Source organism: Brassica napus, chromosome A10 (assembly GCF_020379485.1).
Source record: "Brassica napus cultivar Da-Ae chromosome A10, Da-Ae, whole genome shotgun sequence".
Classification (NCBI taxonomy): domain Eukaryota; kingdom Viridiplantae; phylum Streptophyta; class Magnoliopsida; order Brassicales; family Brassicaceae; genus Brassica; species Brassica napus.
Window position 1 is genome coordinate 1,711,888 of NC_063443.1, and position 15,002 is coordinate 1,726,889.

Consider the following 15,002-nt stretch of genomic DNA (forward strand, 5'->3'; position numbering starts at 1 on the left):
CTGCACATGCCGAGGCAAAGAAAAAGATAAAAAAAAATTGTTTTTTTTTTGTTTTTTAGATTTAAAAGAACTATAAAATACTAAAATAAGTTAGAAAGAAGATAACAGTTCTTATCAATTCCATGAATCTAAGGATAACATTGTATCGAGTATAATTTCTGATAATAAAAAGAACTAATTTCATGGCTCACTATATAATTTATGAGTAGATTTGAGGATAGAATAATATGCTTTCAAATTTATAGTCAAAATTACATTTCTGAATCCACAATATCTTCGATATCAATAATTTTGACACACATCTGATAGATAAACCACATAAAACCACCTTTAAATCACCAGCTAAAATATATATATTTGATTCTTTACATTTTTATATTAAATTTTTCGTTAAAATCCTTTCAAGTACCACTGCTATATATTCCATTTAATATTGAACACCACATAATTCACTATCATTTAAAGTATTTAAGAAATAGGTTTATAAATACGTTAATCCAATTACATAACATTTTAAAGAATTTATAAAATACATAATTGAAATAACATTAAAATTTAATATTTTCTCAAATTTAATTGGAACTTCTAGATTTAGTACCTATGCCTAAAATCATATTCGATTTATTTTAAGTGGTACTAATATTTGACTAGACATAACATAAATGTTGGATACTATCTTTTTTAGAGGATGCTCACATTAAGATAATTTTACAGTAGAAATATTTCAATTGCTAACATAATGTTGACAAAAAATAGCTAACATACTTTTATTCTCTTAAAATCAAACCCTTATATAGACATAATTCACTTAAAGCTAAACTCAAAAACTCTACACTATAAATGACAATACACCAATAAAAACAATAAATATAAGTAGATTAAAGAACATAGCCCGAAGTATAAAGATATAAGAGATTAAAATCACATAATGTGAGAATAAATTTTATTGATTATAAAGTAGGCTAACAAAACAAATATTCATACCAAAAATAATAATCTAACAAATAAATACCATAGAGCAAAAATTATTAATACGAAATTAATTTGTTATTTGAATAAGAGATACCACATAGTTTAACTTAGAAACAATGAGTATATTAAATTAGTTTTATTGTTATAATTGTAAGAAAATATGTTATAATCGTAAGAAATATATAACTGAACATATAAATAAATGAAAAATAATAAACAAAACATGATATAAAGTATACCAAACCAAACATAAATGCTATAAAAGAAATTACTAAAGTTCTAAGTAGGGCAATATACTCTTTTAGATGTTAGAGTCTTTAGTAAAAAAAAAAAAAAATATATATATATATATATATATATATATATATAGCTGGCTAACTTTTATAAGGAAATTGATTACATTATTGTTTCTTACAATAAATATTTTCTAAGGAATTTTATTTGGTTTGAATTAATAAATCCTTAACATAAGAAAGAAAATACTGGCTAAAAACGTAAAAATTAAAAATGTTACACAGAAATTTAAATATATTTAGAAAATAGATACTTTATTAAAAAATATATTTTGTAACACTTTAGTAATTTCCCTTTTCGATTATACTTAAACATATACAATCAATTACTAATCATGAAAATTATAAGATTCATTTTTTCATGGCAAATATATTAACCATGCATGACAAAATCAATCAATATAGTAATGCTTAAATATCACAACTGAAAATCTCAAATTATCAAAAGTTAAAAAAAAAAATGTATAGCATACAATCCGCGCGTAGCGCGGATAAACGATCTAGTATTCTTTAAATGTTGGACCCATAGTCTTTTTCTAAACCTACCATTGATCGCAAACTTTGCTTTAAAGGGTAACTTGTATCCATCATTCCTTAACGATGTAGGATACTTAACATTTAACAATACCGTCCTGGTTTAGACAGAAACATCCACGGTCACGAGATCAAAATCTTGCTGATACCACTTGATAAGAATGTATCTATCTTTCACTGTCTATTCCACTTTATTTATTTTTTTATTAATTTCGAAATTAACAAAAAATCAAATACACCCTAACCATTTCTTCTTATTTACAAAAATGCCATCATCATCAATTTTTCCAACCACCATGAACCATCATTTTTGAGCTCTAAAGCTCTAGAATTCAATTTTCAACCACTTTTTTTCTCATTATAACCCAAAAAACTTCATTTTCTCTCATCTCCTCTACATTTCCATCTAAAAAACTCTCATAAATATCATTTTCATAATCACAAACTTCATATTTTCGAGTTTCTTCATTAGTGAATCGTTAAAGATGCTTCTTTTTGCTCATATTTGGAGTTTGGACGGTTGAAAAGGTTGGAAACAAGCTTTACACATGAAAAATGTAACTATTTACATGGTTTTCGTTCTTTTTCAGATCTGTGTCGCGACGGTAGACTGTTTTGTATGTCTACGCCTCCGTGGAGACTTACGATGCAGTCTATTTGTCAACGCACGGGTTAGTTTTGCAATTGAGCAGACAAATTTTTTTTCTAACGCAGACTTCCCCAGTAGTCTCCGTCTTTACCTTTGACAACAAAAATAAAACTTTCGGTAGACTTACTAAGACGTCTACCTAAAAGAGGTTAGTTTTTCATTTGACCGAACTTTTGACTTTTCAAAATAGACTTCAACGGAAGTCTACAAAATGTAGACTGCCAACAAAGTCTATAAAAGGTCAGTTTTGCATTTGACCAAAACTTTGACTTCGTGGAATAGGTTAGTTTTGTGTTTGACCAAAAAGTTTAAAAAGCAATCAAAAATTTATTAAATTGTAGACTTCATATGCAGTCTTCTTATCTTAAAAAAAAAATGTAGACTGCGTATAAAGTCTACTTTTTTATTTTGGTCAAATGCAAAACCAACCCGTCGGATTTGAGAGTAGACTTCACAAGAAGTCTACACACCCGTAGACGTTCATTTTAATCTACTGATTTGAAGTCAAACTTGGTCAATTGCAAAACTAACCTCTTTCAAAAAAATTCAAACATGTAGACTGCATATGAAGTCTAGTTCTGAAAGTCAAATCTTGGATGAATTCTGGTCAATTGCAAAAAGTAACCTTTTTAAATTGTAGACTGAAATGAAAGTCTACATGTACAAAATTACAACTTTTATTCAACTATAGAAAGCAACCCGTAAAATGGTCAATTGCAAAAACCAACCCAAAGAGTAGACCTATTTGACAGTCTACGTCTGTAAACTGAAAAGAACGTCAACATCTTCAGAGACTAAATATTAAGTCTTCATAGAAAAATCTATAAAAATGTGAATTTGTGTATTATTCATTAAATTTTTTCTAGTTTTTTTGTTTGACAGTGTGTGTTAGTTAATCCTAATGGGTTTGAGTGATTTTGAAAATAAATTTTTTTTTTATAATTATGAAGGTATAATTCATTTGATTTGACAATGTTGTTAGCTAATAATTGTAGACGTATTTCTAAGTCTTCGTTTATAGTTTTGCTAGTAAGGCTGAGCTTGTTTCAAAGCTGAAGTCGGTGACTGTGGAATATAATTTTACATTTTCAGCATATAAGACAACAAAAACTCTGTATGTGGCTAAGTGTCGTGTTCAAGGATGTGGTTGGAAACTTAGAGCGAGTGTGAAGTATGGGCCAAAGACATTTTGGGTGACAAAATATTCGAAAAAGATGAAGAATCGGAAAGGTTGAAGAATGTTCCTTGTGCATGATGGCTGTACACATGGTAAACTTCTTGAAATGACACAAGAAGATTATGATCTGGACAACAAAATTGAGAAGATGGTGCTAACCTATTCCTTACCAAACATCATTTAAAACAAATGACTCCGAATAGGAATATACTCCTCTTATGCCTGTCACGAATAATCGACAAGTACGGAACTTGATCGAGTTATCTAAGACACACTTTGTACGCCTTTGTGTATCAAGCCTGCGCCAATACACTAAAAAAATTTGGATTGACTATATGTTAAATAATAAGTGTAGACGTTTTTGTAAATCTACAAATGTAGACTGCAGTTGAAGTCTACGTCGTAAATTCTATTAAAAGTGTATTTGTGTATTATTCATCATATTTTTTCATGATTTAATTATTTTACAGTGTATGTTAGTAAAATTTTAATGGTCTTGGATGAATTTCACAATTTAATGTGTTATAATTATACACTTGATACTTATTGCAAATTGTTTTGATTAGTATTATTCTTGAAAATTTTTGGGAAAATTTTGTATAGATTTTCTTCTTCTCACATGTGTGTTAGTTATTATTTTAGCTTATGGTGGTTTTACTTGTTTGGTTGGTTAGATCTTGTGAAAAAATTGATATCTAACAAAAAATTAATAATATCATACAAGTGAAAACAACTAAAAATGAATACAATGTTTATAGATTATGCATTAAAAAATTATTTAAAAATTAATATTTTATTATGAAAGTTATTACAGAGCAATATATTAAAAAGTATTCTTGAGTATGTTTGATTTTTCATAATCTTGATGCTTCAAATAAAGTCTTGGAAAAAGTACCTGCCAAATAAGATAGAGTTATGAGAAAAACATAAGATAAAAAATAAAATCATATTTTAGTAGACTTTTTATTAAGTCTACGTAAAGTTATTGTTTAGTAGACTTTAGTTGAAGTCTACACTAATGGAAAATTTTCATATTTAAAAGTGTGCATTTAGAAAATTTGAAAATACTTTGTTCTGGAAAATATTTCAAAAATGGTTTTTTGTCATCCTTGTAACAAAGCAAAAAGATAATGTATGAATCTATAAATTTAGTTCATTATAAACACAAAATATCTTATAATGAATATATGGAAAGCTTACATTTTTGGGAAGATGATTTGAAAATATTGGAAGAGAATACCTGCAAAATAAAATAAAATTTTAAAAAATAAGATAAAAATTAAAATCATATTTGAGTAAACTTCTAATGAAATTTGCTTAAAATTCAAGGCTAGTAGACTTCATTTGAAGTCTACCAGCCGTAAGTTTTAAGTAGATTTCAAATGAAGTCTACTCTATCAAAAAAAATAGATCTGAAAAATAATACATTAAAAATATGAAATAAGTTTAAATCTAAAAAACTTTTAAAAATATGATTTAATAGACAAAATAGTTATAAATTAAAGACATATTAATATGAATTTTAATATGTAACTTTATTTGAATATAAATACTAGAACACATATTTTAAATCTATAGATGTAAACCTTACATTTCTAGGAGGAGAAGAGAACAACTATGGAAGAAAATACCTGCAAAATAAGATAAAATTATTAAAAAACATAGAAAAAAAATTAAAGTCATATTTTTGTAGACTTCCAATGAAGTCTGCTTAAACTTTATGGTTTAGTAAACTTCATATGAAGTCTGCAAGCTTTAGTAAACTTCTTTAGAAGTCTACACTGTCTGATAATTTTCAGATCTGAAAAAATCTATATATTTTGAAATGTGAAAATAATTTTAAATCTGAAAATACTTTACATAATATAATTTATAAGGTAAACTAGTAGCAAATTAATGTAGAGAGCTTGATCTATAAATTTATTTGAATATAAACATGTAAATACATATTTAAAATCTATTAATCTAAAACTTACATTTTTAGAGGAGATGATGAAATCCATGAGTGATAATACCTACCAAAAAAAGATAATATTGTGAGAAATAAACATAAAATACACATTTAAAATCTATAGATCTAAAACTTACATTTTTTAAAGGAGAAGATGAAAACCATGAATCATAATATCTAAAATGACAAGATAATATTGTGAGAAAGACTTGAGAAAATTTTAGAGAGAAAGAAGATAATGAGAGAGATTTAGAAACAATTGAGAGAATTTTAGAGAGAAGAGAGAAAGTTTTAGAGAGAAGGGAGAGAGTTTTAAGAACTTGTGCAGCCACTTTAGAGAGAGATTGAATAAATTTTGTTTATATAGGGAGACAAAAATGTAACTAGGTTAAAATTTACGATACTGTAGACTTCGTTTGAAGTCTACTAAAATTAAAATTTTGGAGTAGATCTTACTATAACATAGTAGACCTTTTTGGAAGTCTACTATAATAATTTAATTATTGTTGTTTATTCTTTATTATTTTAATAATTTTAATATATGATTTATTAAATTTATTTCTTTATTTTTTAATAGTTATAGTATATGATTTCACTTTTTTATTCTTAAGGAACTTAACTTAGTTTAAATATAATGATTTTTTGTAAAACAAATTGAAAAATATAGACTGAAAAAGACGTCTTCAGATAAATAGACTTTATTGTAGGTCTACGAAACCCTAAACCACAAATATCAAACCCTAAATGTTTTGCTTGATAATCAAAAAGTCTCATTTATACAAAATATAAACTACTAAATATTAATATGCAGATTTAAGTTAATAAAACAAAAAAAAAAACAAAATCTAAAATCTAACCCTATGAAATCAACTACTAAAAGACATAACATGTTAGAACCTTTTGTTTCTAAACTATGAACATAGTCTAGCACATGATAACCAAATTAGTATATATTCTTCAAAATTGTTCGATTATATGAAATTTTAATTTATTTACTTCATATTATCCATTATATTGATGATTAATTAAAAATATCACAATAATTATTTTTATACATTTTCAAAATTAATTAGTAGACCAAATTAGAGTGTAGACTACAAAACAAGTCTATAAAGTAGACTTCGTAGGAAGTCTATATATATGTAGACTTCTTTTATTACGTGTAGACTTCCAAAGGATAAAAACGTAAAATACATTTATGTTTTTTGTTTGGTCATAAGGGTGAAATAGTATTTTCACTACTCCTTTAGGTTGGTTTTGCATTTGACTGAAAGTGGGGTACACTTTTACATTTGACTTGAATATTTGGGTTGGTTTTAGCAAATGTCCCACCAAAAATCCCATAAAAAATACAGTTATCTTGAAATGTTTTCAGTATATATACTTACCCTGTTGATAAGTTTGTATATGGTTGGTCAAAAACTATACAGGGGCCTTAAACAATGCATGTTTTCTTGTAATTATTTTGTTATTTTTGAAATTTGAACGAGATGACATTGTTTATGACGCAAATCCAGCGTTCCCAGTATATGTCTCCCATCTCAATCTGAACACGTTCTCATGTTGATCTACTTCTGCATGTGTTTTCATCATATTATTCATTCATGTCCTTGTTGGATATAATCTTTGGTCAATACTCATTTATAACCAAAAATCATATTCTTGATTGATGTTTTCCATCAGATTATGGATGGATTGTTTGAATTTCGAATTCTAGTTGCTGGTTGGTTTCTTGTTGAAGAATCAACGGTTCTAAAGTCTTGTGGTATGGCAGCGTACTGTGTTGTTGTTGAATCTGCCGGGAGGCATATACCGATGGCTTTCTTTTCGACTTCTTCTGTGGCCAACCTCTAATCCGCTTCTGTATGTATGCTGAATGTGGGTATAGTTAGGAGAAACTGAATTGGTACCACGGATGAAGTGTCATGGTCAACTGTTTGGAAGAGAGACTTTTAGCTTTTCTTTGGTTTTGCCTATCATACAGGTTAGGTACTTAGGCCTTTATGCTTTTTTTGTAACCTACGAGTCTTCTGTTCGGTTTATAGTTCCCCCCAATCTTGACCTCTAAATATCTTTTTTTTCTTCTATTTAATGAAAGTAGTAGTACAGAGTATTTGGAATGAGAGTTTTTTTTGTTACTCATTAGACATTACAATAAGTAACAAGTTAACGATGATACGAAAACAGCTTACAAGAAGTAAACTTACATTCACTACACTCTTCTACATGGAAAGTTCCTATTCAGTATTCAAAACCACACAGAAACATCAACAAGCCAGTTGATCTCTCAATGGTAAGATCTCTTCGAAAATCGGAAGTCTTCTTGTCCTCAAAGGCCTCCTCCATTCTTTCATAAACTCATCAATCCCTTCGACAACCGCGATCTCATCCATACCAACCTCACATTCCACAGACACAGAAGCAAACACATCTAGCTCGCTCAACAGCTCTTGAACTCGAGCCTTCAACCTCGAATCACCATCAAACCCTTCTCTTTTCTCCTGCAATACATCACGAAACAGAATCGTCCTCGCTTCATCGACCTTCCCTTGCTTGATGAGACAAGTGCATAGATTACAAGCCTTGTTTGCATCAGGCTCTACAACTTGAGCTTTACGGTACACGGCTTCAGCCGCTGTGTAGTCCTTTAGCTGCATATAAGCCCATCCCAAGTTTCCCTGTAAACACACAAGTTCCCAATCAGCTTCAACAAAACCTCTAATATAGCAAAACTAAAAGATCACTGAGATTTAACCGTACCAAGATCCTAGATGTCTCCTTCTCCACCGTGACCTGAAACTTCTTCCCGTGAGATCTCGCCGTCTTCGTCGGCTTCCCGTTGAACGCTTCTCCTTGGTATATCATCCAAAGCTTTTGCTTCAGTAACTCAACTTGCTCTTCTATCCTCCCACACTTCTGCTCAACATTCAAATCAATTCTGTTATTATTATTTTTTTTGCTAAACAATTCTATAACCTTAACAACAGTAAACCAGACAATATAATAATTGTTTTTTTTTGAACATTAATAGAATAATTGTCAGGTCTGAGAAATGTTTTATACCTTGTAGAGATCGATGAGGACATTGTCGAGTGATTCTTGAGCTTGTCTGGAACAAAGATCTCTAAAGCACTGAATAGCTTCAATGGCTTCATCAGCTCTGTTCTGTTGTTTCATAAGCAAAGCCATGTCTTTAAGAGCACTATCCACTCTGTCTCTCGCTTTGATCGCTCTCCAGAACAGCTCTATCGCTGCTTCTGCATCCTTCTCCACAAGCTGACCATACATATGAATCAATCAAATCAATATTCTTTTTCAAAAAAAAAAATCTCTACAGTGAAATATATTTATTTATTACCTGAACATGTTTTGCTCGGACATAAGGACTGTCACCGTGAGGCAGCTTATGGACAACGTTGTACGCTGCTGCCGGAAAGTCCTGTCTCTCTCCTCCTCTTCTCAGACTCATCATCACAAACTCTCTGTCTTCTCTGTATCTAAATTTCTAAATGAAGGGAACTTTTTCTCTGTATCTTTCTCTCTCCCCTTAAAGCGGTAACACCGTTCTGTCTATCTCTCTCTCTCTCTCTCTAGGGGTGTGTGAGAGGAAAGTAGATATATTGTGGAAGAAGAAGGAACCTGGACGGAGTCCTGTCCTGGTTCATTATTGTCAACTGGATCTAAAATACCGCGGGCTGGTCGTCTTTTAAACCTATGGATTTCGGCCACGTGGCATATCCGTCCCCATTATTCTCACACGACTTCGACTTGGCCAATTTTTGTTTCTTTTTTAAGTTGGGTCTTATTGTTTAGGAATTTTTTTTCTAATTTCTAGCCCATAGTTATAACTTCCCAGCTAACCATATCGACAGTAGTAATATTTAATACGATGCACCTTATCCTTAATTAAGCGAATTAATTGTTTTGCCGACTGTTTTCAATGATCTGGCGATTCTAATGGAAATTGACGGATTTTTAATTAAAAAAAAAAAGTAGGAAAACCATATTCCTAGCACCTAATTTTTTTCTTTTGGAATGAGTATAAACCATACTGTTTATATCTGTAATCACTATCGTACATCTGCGTTAACGAAGTAAAGAAAAATATCGTTTCATTTCATTTTTATTTTGAAGGTCACAAATATATTTTCATGTGTAATGTGCATCTACCGAAGCGAGATGGACACGTGTCAGTCAGAGGGCTGTATGTGTCGCGCGTTTACTTTCTCCCCCGACGACTTAGGTTTTATTTGACAGGTCCCCATAGTTTTCAAACTATTCAGTTTTGCCCCTCAACTTTTATTTAGCTGGTTTCCAAAATATATTATGGATTTGCTCATTTGCATTTACTTTTGTAATTCAACTTTGTATACTCCATAAATTATCAATTATATCGTGTGATTCCATTGATATGAAATAATGTGAAAAGAATCAGAATGATAAATAGGCTGTAATGGAAACATCATAATGAGGATTCGTTCTAAAGCCACGCCTCAACGTTCTTTATGCTAGCCGTTATTATTACCAACTATGGCCCATTAAATGCATAACATACCTTCCATCTTTTCATTTGCGTATATAATACATACTTAATATAGTATGCGTGTATGTTAATATGTTCTATATTTGTGCAGACACCTATATTTAGTATACTACGTAGACTATGCCACATATGAGTCACGAGTGTACATTACAAACAAAAGAAATCGAATTTTTTTTGGTGGACAACTAGAAATTGGAATGCTAATGTAGTTTGCGCATTTATTAGTGTGATGATTTGAATCATTTCTCTAATTTTTCAATAAGTCAATCATTAATCATCTCATTTGTGTGATATTATGTAGCTGTTCGACTAATGTCTAGTTTACTAGTTATTCATATAATTAATACAATTACAACAATACGTATATTGTACTTAAGGGTATCAAAATGGATCATGATCCATGGATTGATCCAACCCAATTTGATCCAACCCAATTTGATCTATTAACCTAAATGAACTTAATGGGTTAATGGGTTAACAAGTTAACTATTTTCTTTTGACGTCGTGTATTTTTATATTTGTTTAGTGAGTGAGACCAGAGTTGGTGTTGGATTTTCGGTAAAAACACAAATACAGTTAAGACACAGTTAAAGTTATAATTATGTGAGTTAATTAGATGATTATAGTAAGAAACAAAAAAACAAAAAAAATTAAGAAAATAGTCAATGAGTTTTTGATGTAGAATTACTTGTATATTTTATGTTACCAAAAAAAACTTAATTTATATATGAAACACTAAACTTAATTTATGAAATATAATTTATAAAATAGATGTTAGTTTTAAAATTTTCAAAACCATATTATGCGTAGAAAAAACTCCATGCTTTTATTATGTGAAATTTTAAGCTGAGTAATGGTTTTAACAAAATAAAACAAAATAAACCATTCTATGCCGCTCTTGTTACATCTATTGTATCATATAAAAAAAGAACTTACAATTTTTTTCATTTATGTATTTGTTTAATTAGGCATGAGTATTTGGGTACCCATTTGAATACGGATCAGTTTTTTTGGGTATCGGATTTTTCGGGTTTAGAAGTTAGAACCCATTCGGGTATTATAAAAATTTGGGTCGGGTTCGAGTCGGGTCTTCCCGGGTCCGGGTAGGTTCGGTTCTGATGCAAAAGAACCTTAAAATAATCGAATAATTAATGTATCTGAAACGGGTTCGGATAATAGTATCCAAAGTAACCATATTACCCGATTCGGTTCGGGTATTTTGTATTCAAACTACCTAAATGTACTAAAAAAATAACTAAATATACTCATCAGACACGATTTTGTTTAAGTATTTATATCCAAACTATCATATTTTATCCGAAAATACACAAGAGTATTGAAAATAACTAATATATTTATAATTAAATTTACAATTTTTATAATTATTATACATATAAATATAAATAATATTTTAAATATATATTTAATTATTTACATTTCGGATATCTTCGGATACTTATTCGGTTTTCGGTTTGGATTGGGTTGAGTACCGGTTCTTCGGATACACCAGTTTAGGACCCATTCGGTTATTTACCCCGGGTCTGATCGGGTTCGAGACCCTGATTTTCGGATCGGAACCGATGTTCCGGATATTGTGTCAAGCCCTAGTTTAACTTACAATTTATAATAATCCTTTCATATATATATTTTAGCTATGTTATATCATATTTTATTTAAAATATAGTGTTCATTTTTCACTATTATTAACATATAATTGGCAATGTATCTATTTTTTTGTTATTATAAAAAAGAAAAAATATATATGAAAAAAGGTTCCTATTTACTTCATTGAGATTATTTAATGAAGGGTGGGCAACAAATGGGCCACGAGAATCGGCCCATACAAACCAGCCAATTATTTTATTGAAGGGTCGGCGACAAATGGGCCACGGGAATCGGCCCATGCAAACCAACCAATCAATGAAGAAGATTTATATAATCTGCGAGATTTGGTCGTTTGTGAATTATGATTTGATCGAGAACATGGCGACGCAGCAGCAGCATCGTGGGGAGGAGGTGGAGAAAGCTTTGGTGCTATGGAACATCAGCAACTGTCCGATTCCAGATGGTTAAGATCCTTTCATGGTGGTTGATAGAATACAAACGGCGCTAGGCCTCGTCCGCCGCTATGGTGAGATCTCCATGACTGCCATTGGCAACAACCTAACACAGATCCCTGGTGGTGAAGATGTCTTGGGGAAGCTCTCTTCCGTTGGAATCTCTCTCAAAAACACTCATAGTTGGTCTTCTTCCGAGCTAAGTAATGGATTAGGGTTTATGTGTATATTTTTAGAGAGCTAAGTAATGGATTAGGGTTTATACTTTCTGTAGATTATCAAATGGATTTGAATCTGTGGGCCCGTAGGAATCGTCCTCCGGCTACTATGATGGTCATAGACGGTCATGAGCAACTGAGATGTTTAGCTCCTGCACTTTACGACCTTGAAGATGGTGGATACACAATTCTTATTGCATATCCTCAGCCTCACCTAGCCACACCCTTTCCTCGTACCTTCACTAACCAGTGGTTTTGGGATGCCTTACTCTCATATAAACTGGAGCCAACATCAACAACAATCCTTGTTAACAAGTGCAATGATTATCCCTGGTCTTGCTCAGTATGCTTTGTTGCTGCCCCAAGCTTTGAAGATTTCACCACCCATCTCAAGTCTGTACAACATGAATTTCGTGTAACCATCTCTCTCTCTCTCTCTCTCTCTCTCTCTCTCTCTCTCTCTCTCTGCGGCTTGTGTCGTTTTTCCATGTCTTATATATCTTTGTCATGCAGGAATGGGACAGGCATGCTAGTAAATACAACCTTGATCGTACTAACCGTAATAACTTGCCGTTTGGTCGATCACAGGTATGTGTTTAAATCATTCAGTCTCAAAATTGATATTTGTTATCTCTAACACTAATTTTTTTTTCCACTGCAGGAGTTGGACTTGCTGCTTAGTCAAGATATGCTTAGATGTCAAGAGATTCTTAGTCAAAAGGGCCGGCGATGTGGTGGTGGCTTTAGGCCTCAATTCAGATCTAACAGTCAATCCAACTCAAGTTGACTTTTCTTTTCCTTTTACATTCCATCTAATGTAACATGTATATCATGGTTTTTTTTTTGGATTTACTGACTTGAGAGTTTCGCTCCCTTAAGTATTGAAGGAACACATCTGCTCTTTCCTCATGCTTATCTTTCTGTTAAAGAAAAAGTAATCGCGAACGAACAAGATATATTGTTTGGTTGGTTCAACATTCTAAAACTTTGTTTATCTCCAAAGTTTTATGTTAGGTATCGCAGCTCTAGGTAAGCTATAAGGAATAAATAGCTTAGAGCATCTTTATCCATAGAAACACAAATGAGGTCCTTAATGATTATTTAATGATATAAGTGTAGATAGTGGACTTAAGAAATCTAGTTAAGAAACTGTTCGATTTTATGCCTCCAATGGTAGTTTCTTAATTAAGGGTTCTTAACAAAAAATTATAATTTTTATTTTAAGATAAAATTTATTTATTACATAAAACATATTAAAAGATAACATTTTCAATATATGATTTAAAATAAAAACATAAAAACAAAGATTACTAAAATAAACGAGAATTATTTGAAAGAAGCATCGGAACTCAGTTGTTGTCGTCATCACGTCCCGATTTAAGCCATATATGTTCAACCAAATCAGCTTTGAGGCGTTGATGCATTTGTTTATCACGAATTCGAGTTCGAACACCCATCATATTGGCGATATTTGAAGGCATATCTGTAGAATACGTGAGATCGACATGTGAACTTCCACCGTCTTCTCCTTGTTGGAACTCTAAAATATTTAATTGAGCGTATCCATCTCGCTCGTCTTCTACTATCATATTATGGAGTATGATACATGCTCTCATAATATTCCCAATTTTGACTTTATCCCAAAAAAGTGCTGGATTCTTAACAATGGCAAAACGAGCTTGCAAGACTCCAAAAGCACGCTCGACATCTTTTCGGACAGCTTCTTGACGTTGAGCAAATAAAACTGCTTTCGGACCTTGTGGTATTTGAATAGATTGAATAAAAGTTGCCCATTTCGGATAAATCCCATCGGTGAGATAGTAAGCCAAATGATACTCTCTTCCATTGACGGAGTAAGTGACTTGTGGAGCTTGACCGTTTATTATGTCATCGAAAACAGGTGAGCGATCAAGAACATTAATATCATTTAAAGTACCTGGAGGTCCAAAAAATGCATGCCATATCCAGAGATCATATGAAGCAACCGCCTCTAAAACGATGGTTGGTTTACCCGAACCACGAGAATATTGCCCTTTCCATGCGGTGGGACAATTCTTCCACTCCCAATGCATACAATCGATGCTTCCTATCATCCCGGGAAATCCACGCTGCTCACCAATATCAAGCAGACGTTGAAGATCAGCGGGTGTTGGTCTTCTTAGGTACTCTTCACCGAATAAATTTATTATTCCTTCGACAAACTTTTCCACACACGCCCGAGTTGTAGTTTCACCGAGCCGGAGGTATTCGTCGACCGTATCAGCCGCAGTACCATATGCCAAGACACGAATAGCTGCGGTACACTTTTGGAGTGTAGAGAGCCCAAGCCTTCCAAGACCATCTTTCTTTTGGCGAAAAAAATGAACTTCGTTGGAGAGTCGATCAACAATGTGCATAAACAATCGCTTGTTCATTCTAAATCGTCGTCGGAATAAATTTTCAGGATACGTTGGAGTATCACTGAAATAATCATTCCATAAACGTGTATGGCCTGCTTCACGGTTTCTTTCGATATAAACACGTTTTTTCCTTTCCCGCCTCTCTTCTTGTTGACCACTATAAGCAACGACAAGATTTTCGATCGTTTGATCAAAACGTTCATCAAAAT

At 31.7% G+C, this 15,002-nt stretch overlaps 2 protein-coding genes across 2 annotated transcripts; one reads left to right on the forward strand and one right to left on the reverse strand.

The window, feature by feature from the left end:
- Positions 1 to 7,633: 7,633 nt before the first annotated feature.
- Positions 7,634 to 9,247, reverse strand: LOC106370986 (protein SULFUR DEFICIENCY-INDUCED 2). Its single transcript, XM_013810994.3, has 4 exons — positions 8,935 to 9,247; positions 8,640 to 8,852; positions 8,337 to 8,492; positions 7,634 to 8,254 (listed from the first exon to the last, which is right to left on the reverse strand). The coding sequence occupies exons 1-4, from the start codon at positions 9,046 to 9,048 to the stop codon at positions 7,844 to 7,846; spliced, it is 894 nt and encodes a 297-aa protein (XP_013666448.2). The 5' UTR covers positions 9,049 to 9,247; the 3' UTR covers positions 7,634 to 7,843.
- A 2,824-nt stretch (positions 9,248 to 12,071) lies between these two features.
- Positions 12,072 to 13,309, forward strand: LOC106370098. Its single transcript, XM_013810166.3, has 4 exons — positions 12,072 to 12,358; positions 12,451 to 12,809; positions 12,908 to 12,982; positions 13,056 to 13,309. The coding sequence occupies exons 1-4, from the start codon at positions 12,202 to 12,204 to the stop codon at positions 13,179 to 13,181; spliced, it is 717 nt and encodes a 238-aa protein (XP_013665620.2). The 5' UTR covers positions 12,072 to 12,201; the 3' UTR covers positions 13,182 to 13,309.
- Positions 13,310 to 15,002: the final 1,693 nt, after the last annotated feature.

Excerpts from the sequence above, each read along its gene's own strand:
- LOC106370986 (XM_013810994.3), bottom strand. The coding sequence starts at position 9,048 with ATGATGAGTCTGAGAAGAGGAGGAGAGAGACAGGACTTTCCGGCAGCA. Across the intron at positions 8,853-8,934 it reads TCCGAGCAAAACATGTTCAG|CTTGTGGAGAAGGATGCAGA; the intron begins GTAATAAATAAA and ends ATGTATGGTCAG. Across the intron at positions 8,255-8,336 it reads AGGAGACATCTAGGATCTTG|GGAAACTTGGGATGGGCTTA; the intron begins GTACGGTTAAAT and ends GTGTGTTTACAG.
- LOC106370098 (XM_013810166.3), top strand. The coding sequence starts at position 12,202 with ATGGTGGTTGATAGAATACAAACGGCGCTAGGCCTCGTCCGCCGCTAT. Across the intron at positions 12,810-12,907 it reads CTGTACAACATGAATTTCGT|GAATGGGACAGGCATGCTAG; the intron begins GTAACCATCTCT and ends TTTGTCATGCAG. Across the intron at positions 12,983-13,055 it reads TGCCGTTTGGTCGATCACAG|GAGTTGGACTTGCTGCTTAG; the intron begins GTATGTGTTTAA and ends TTTCCACTGCAG.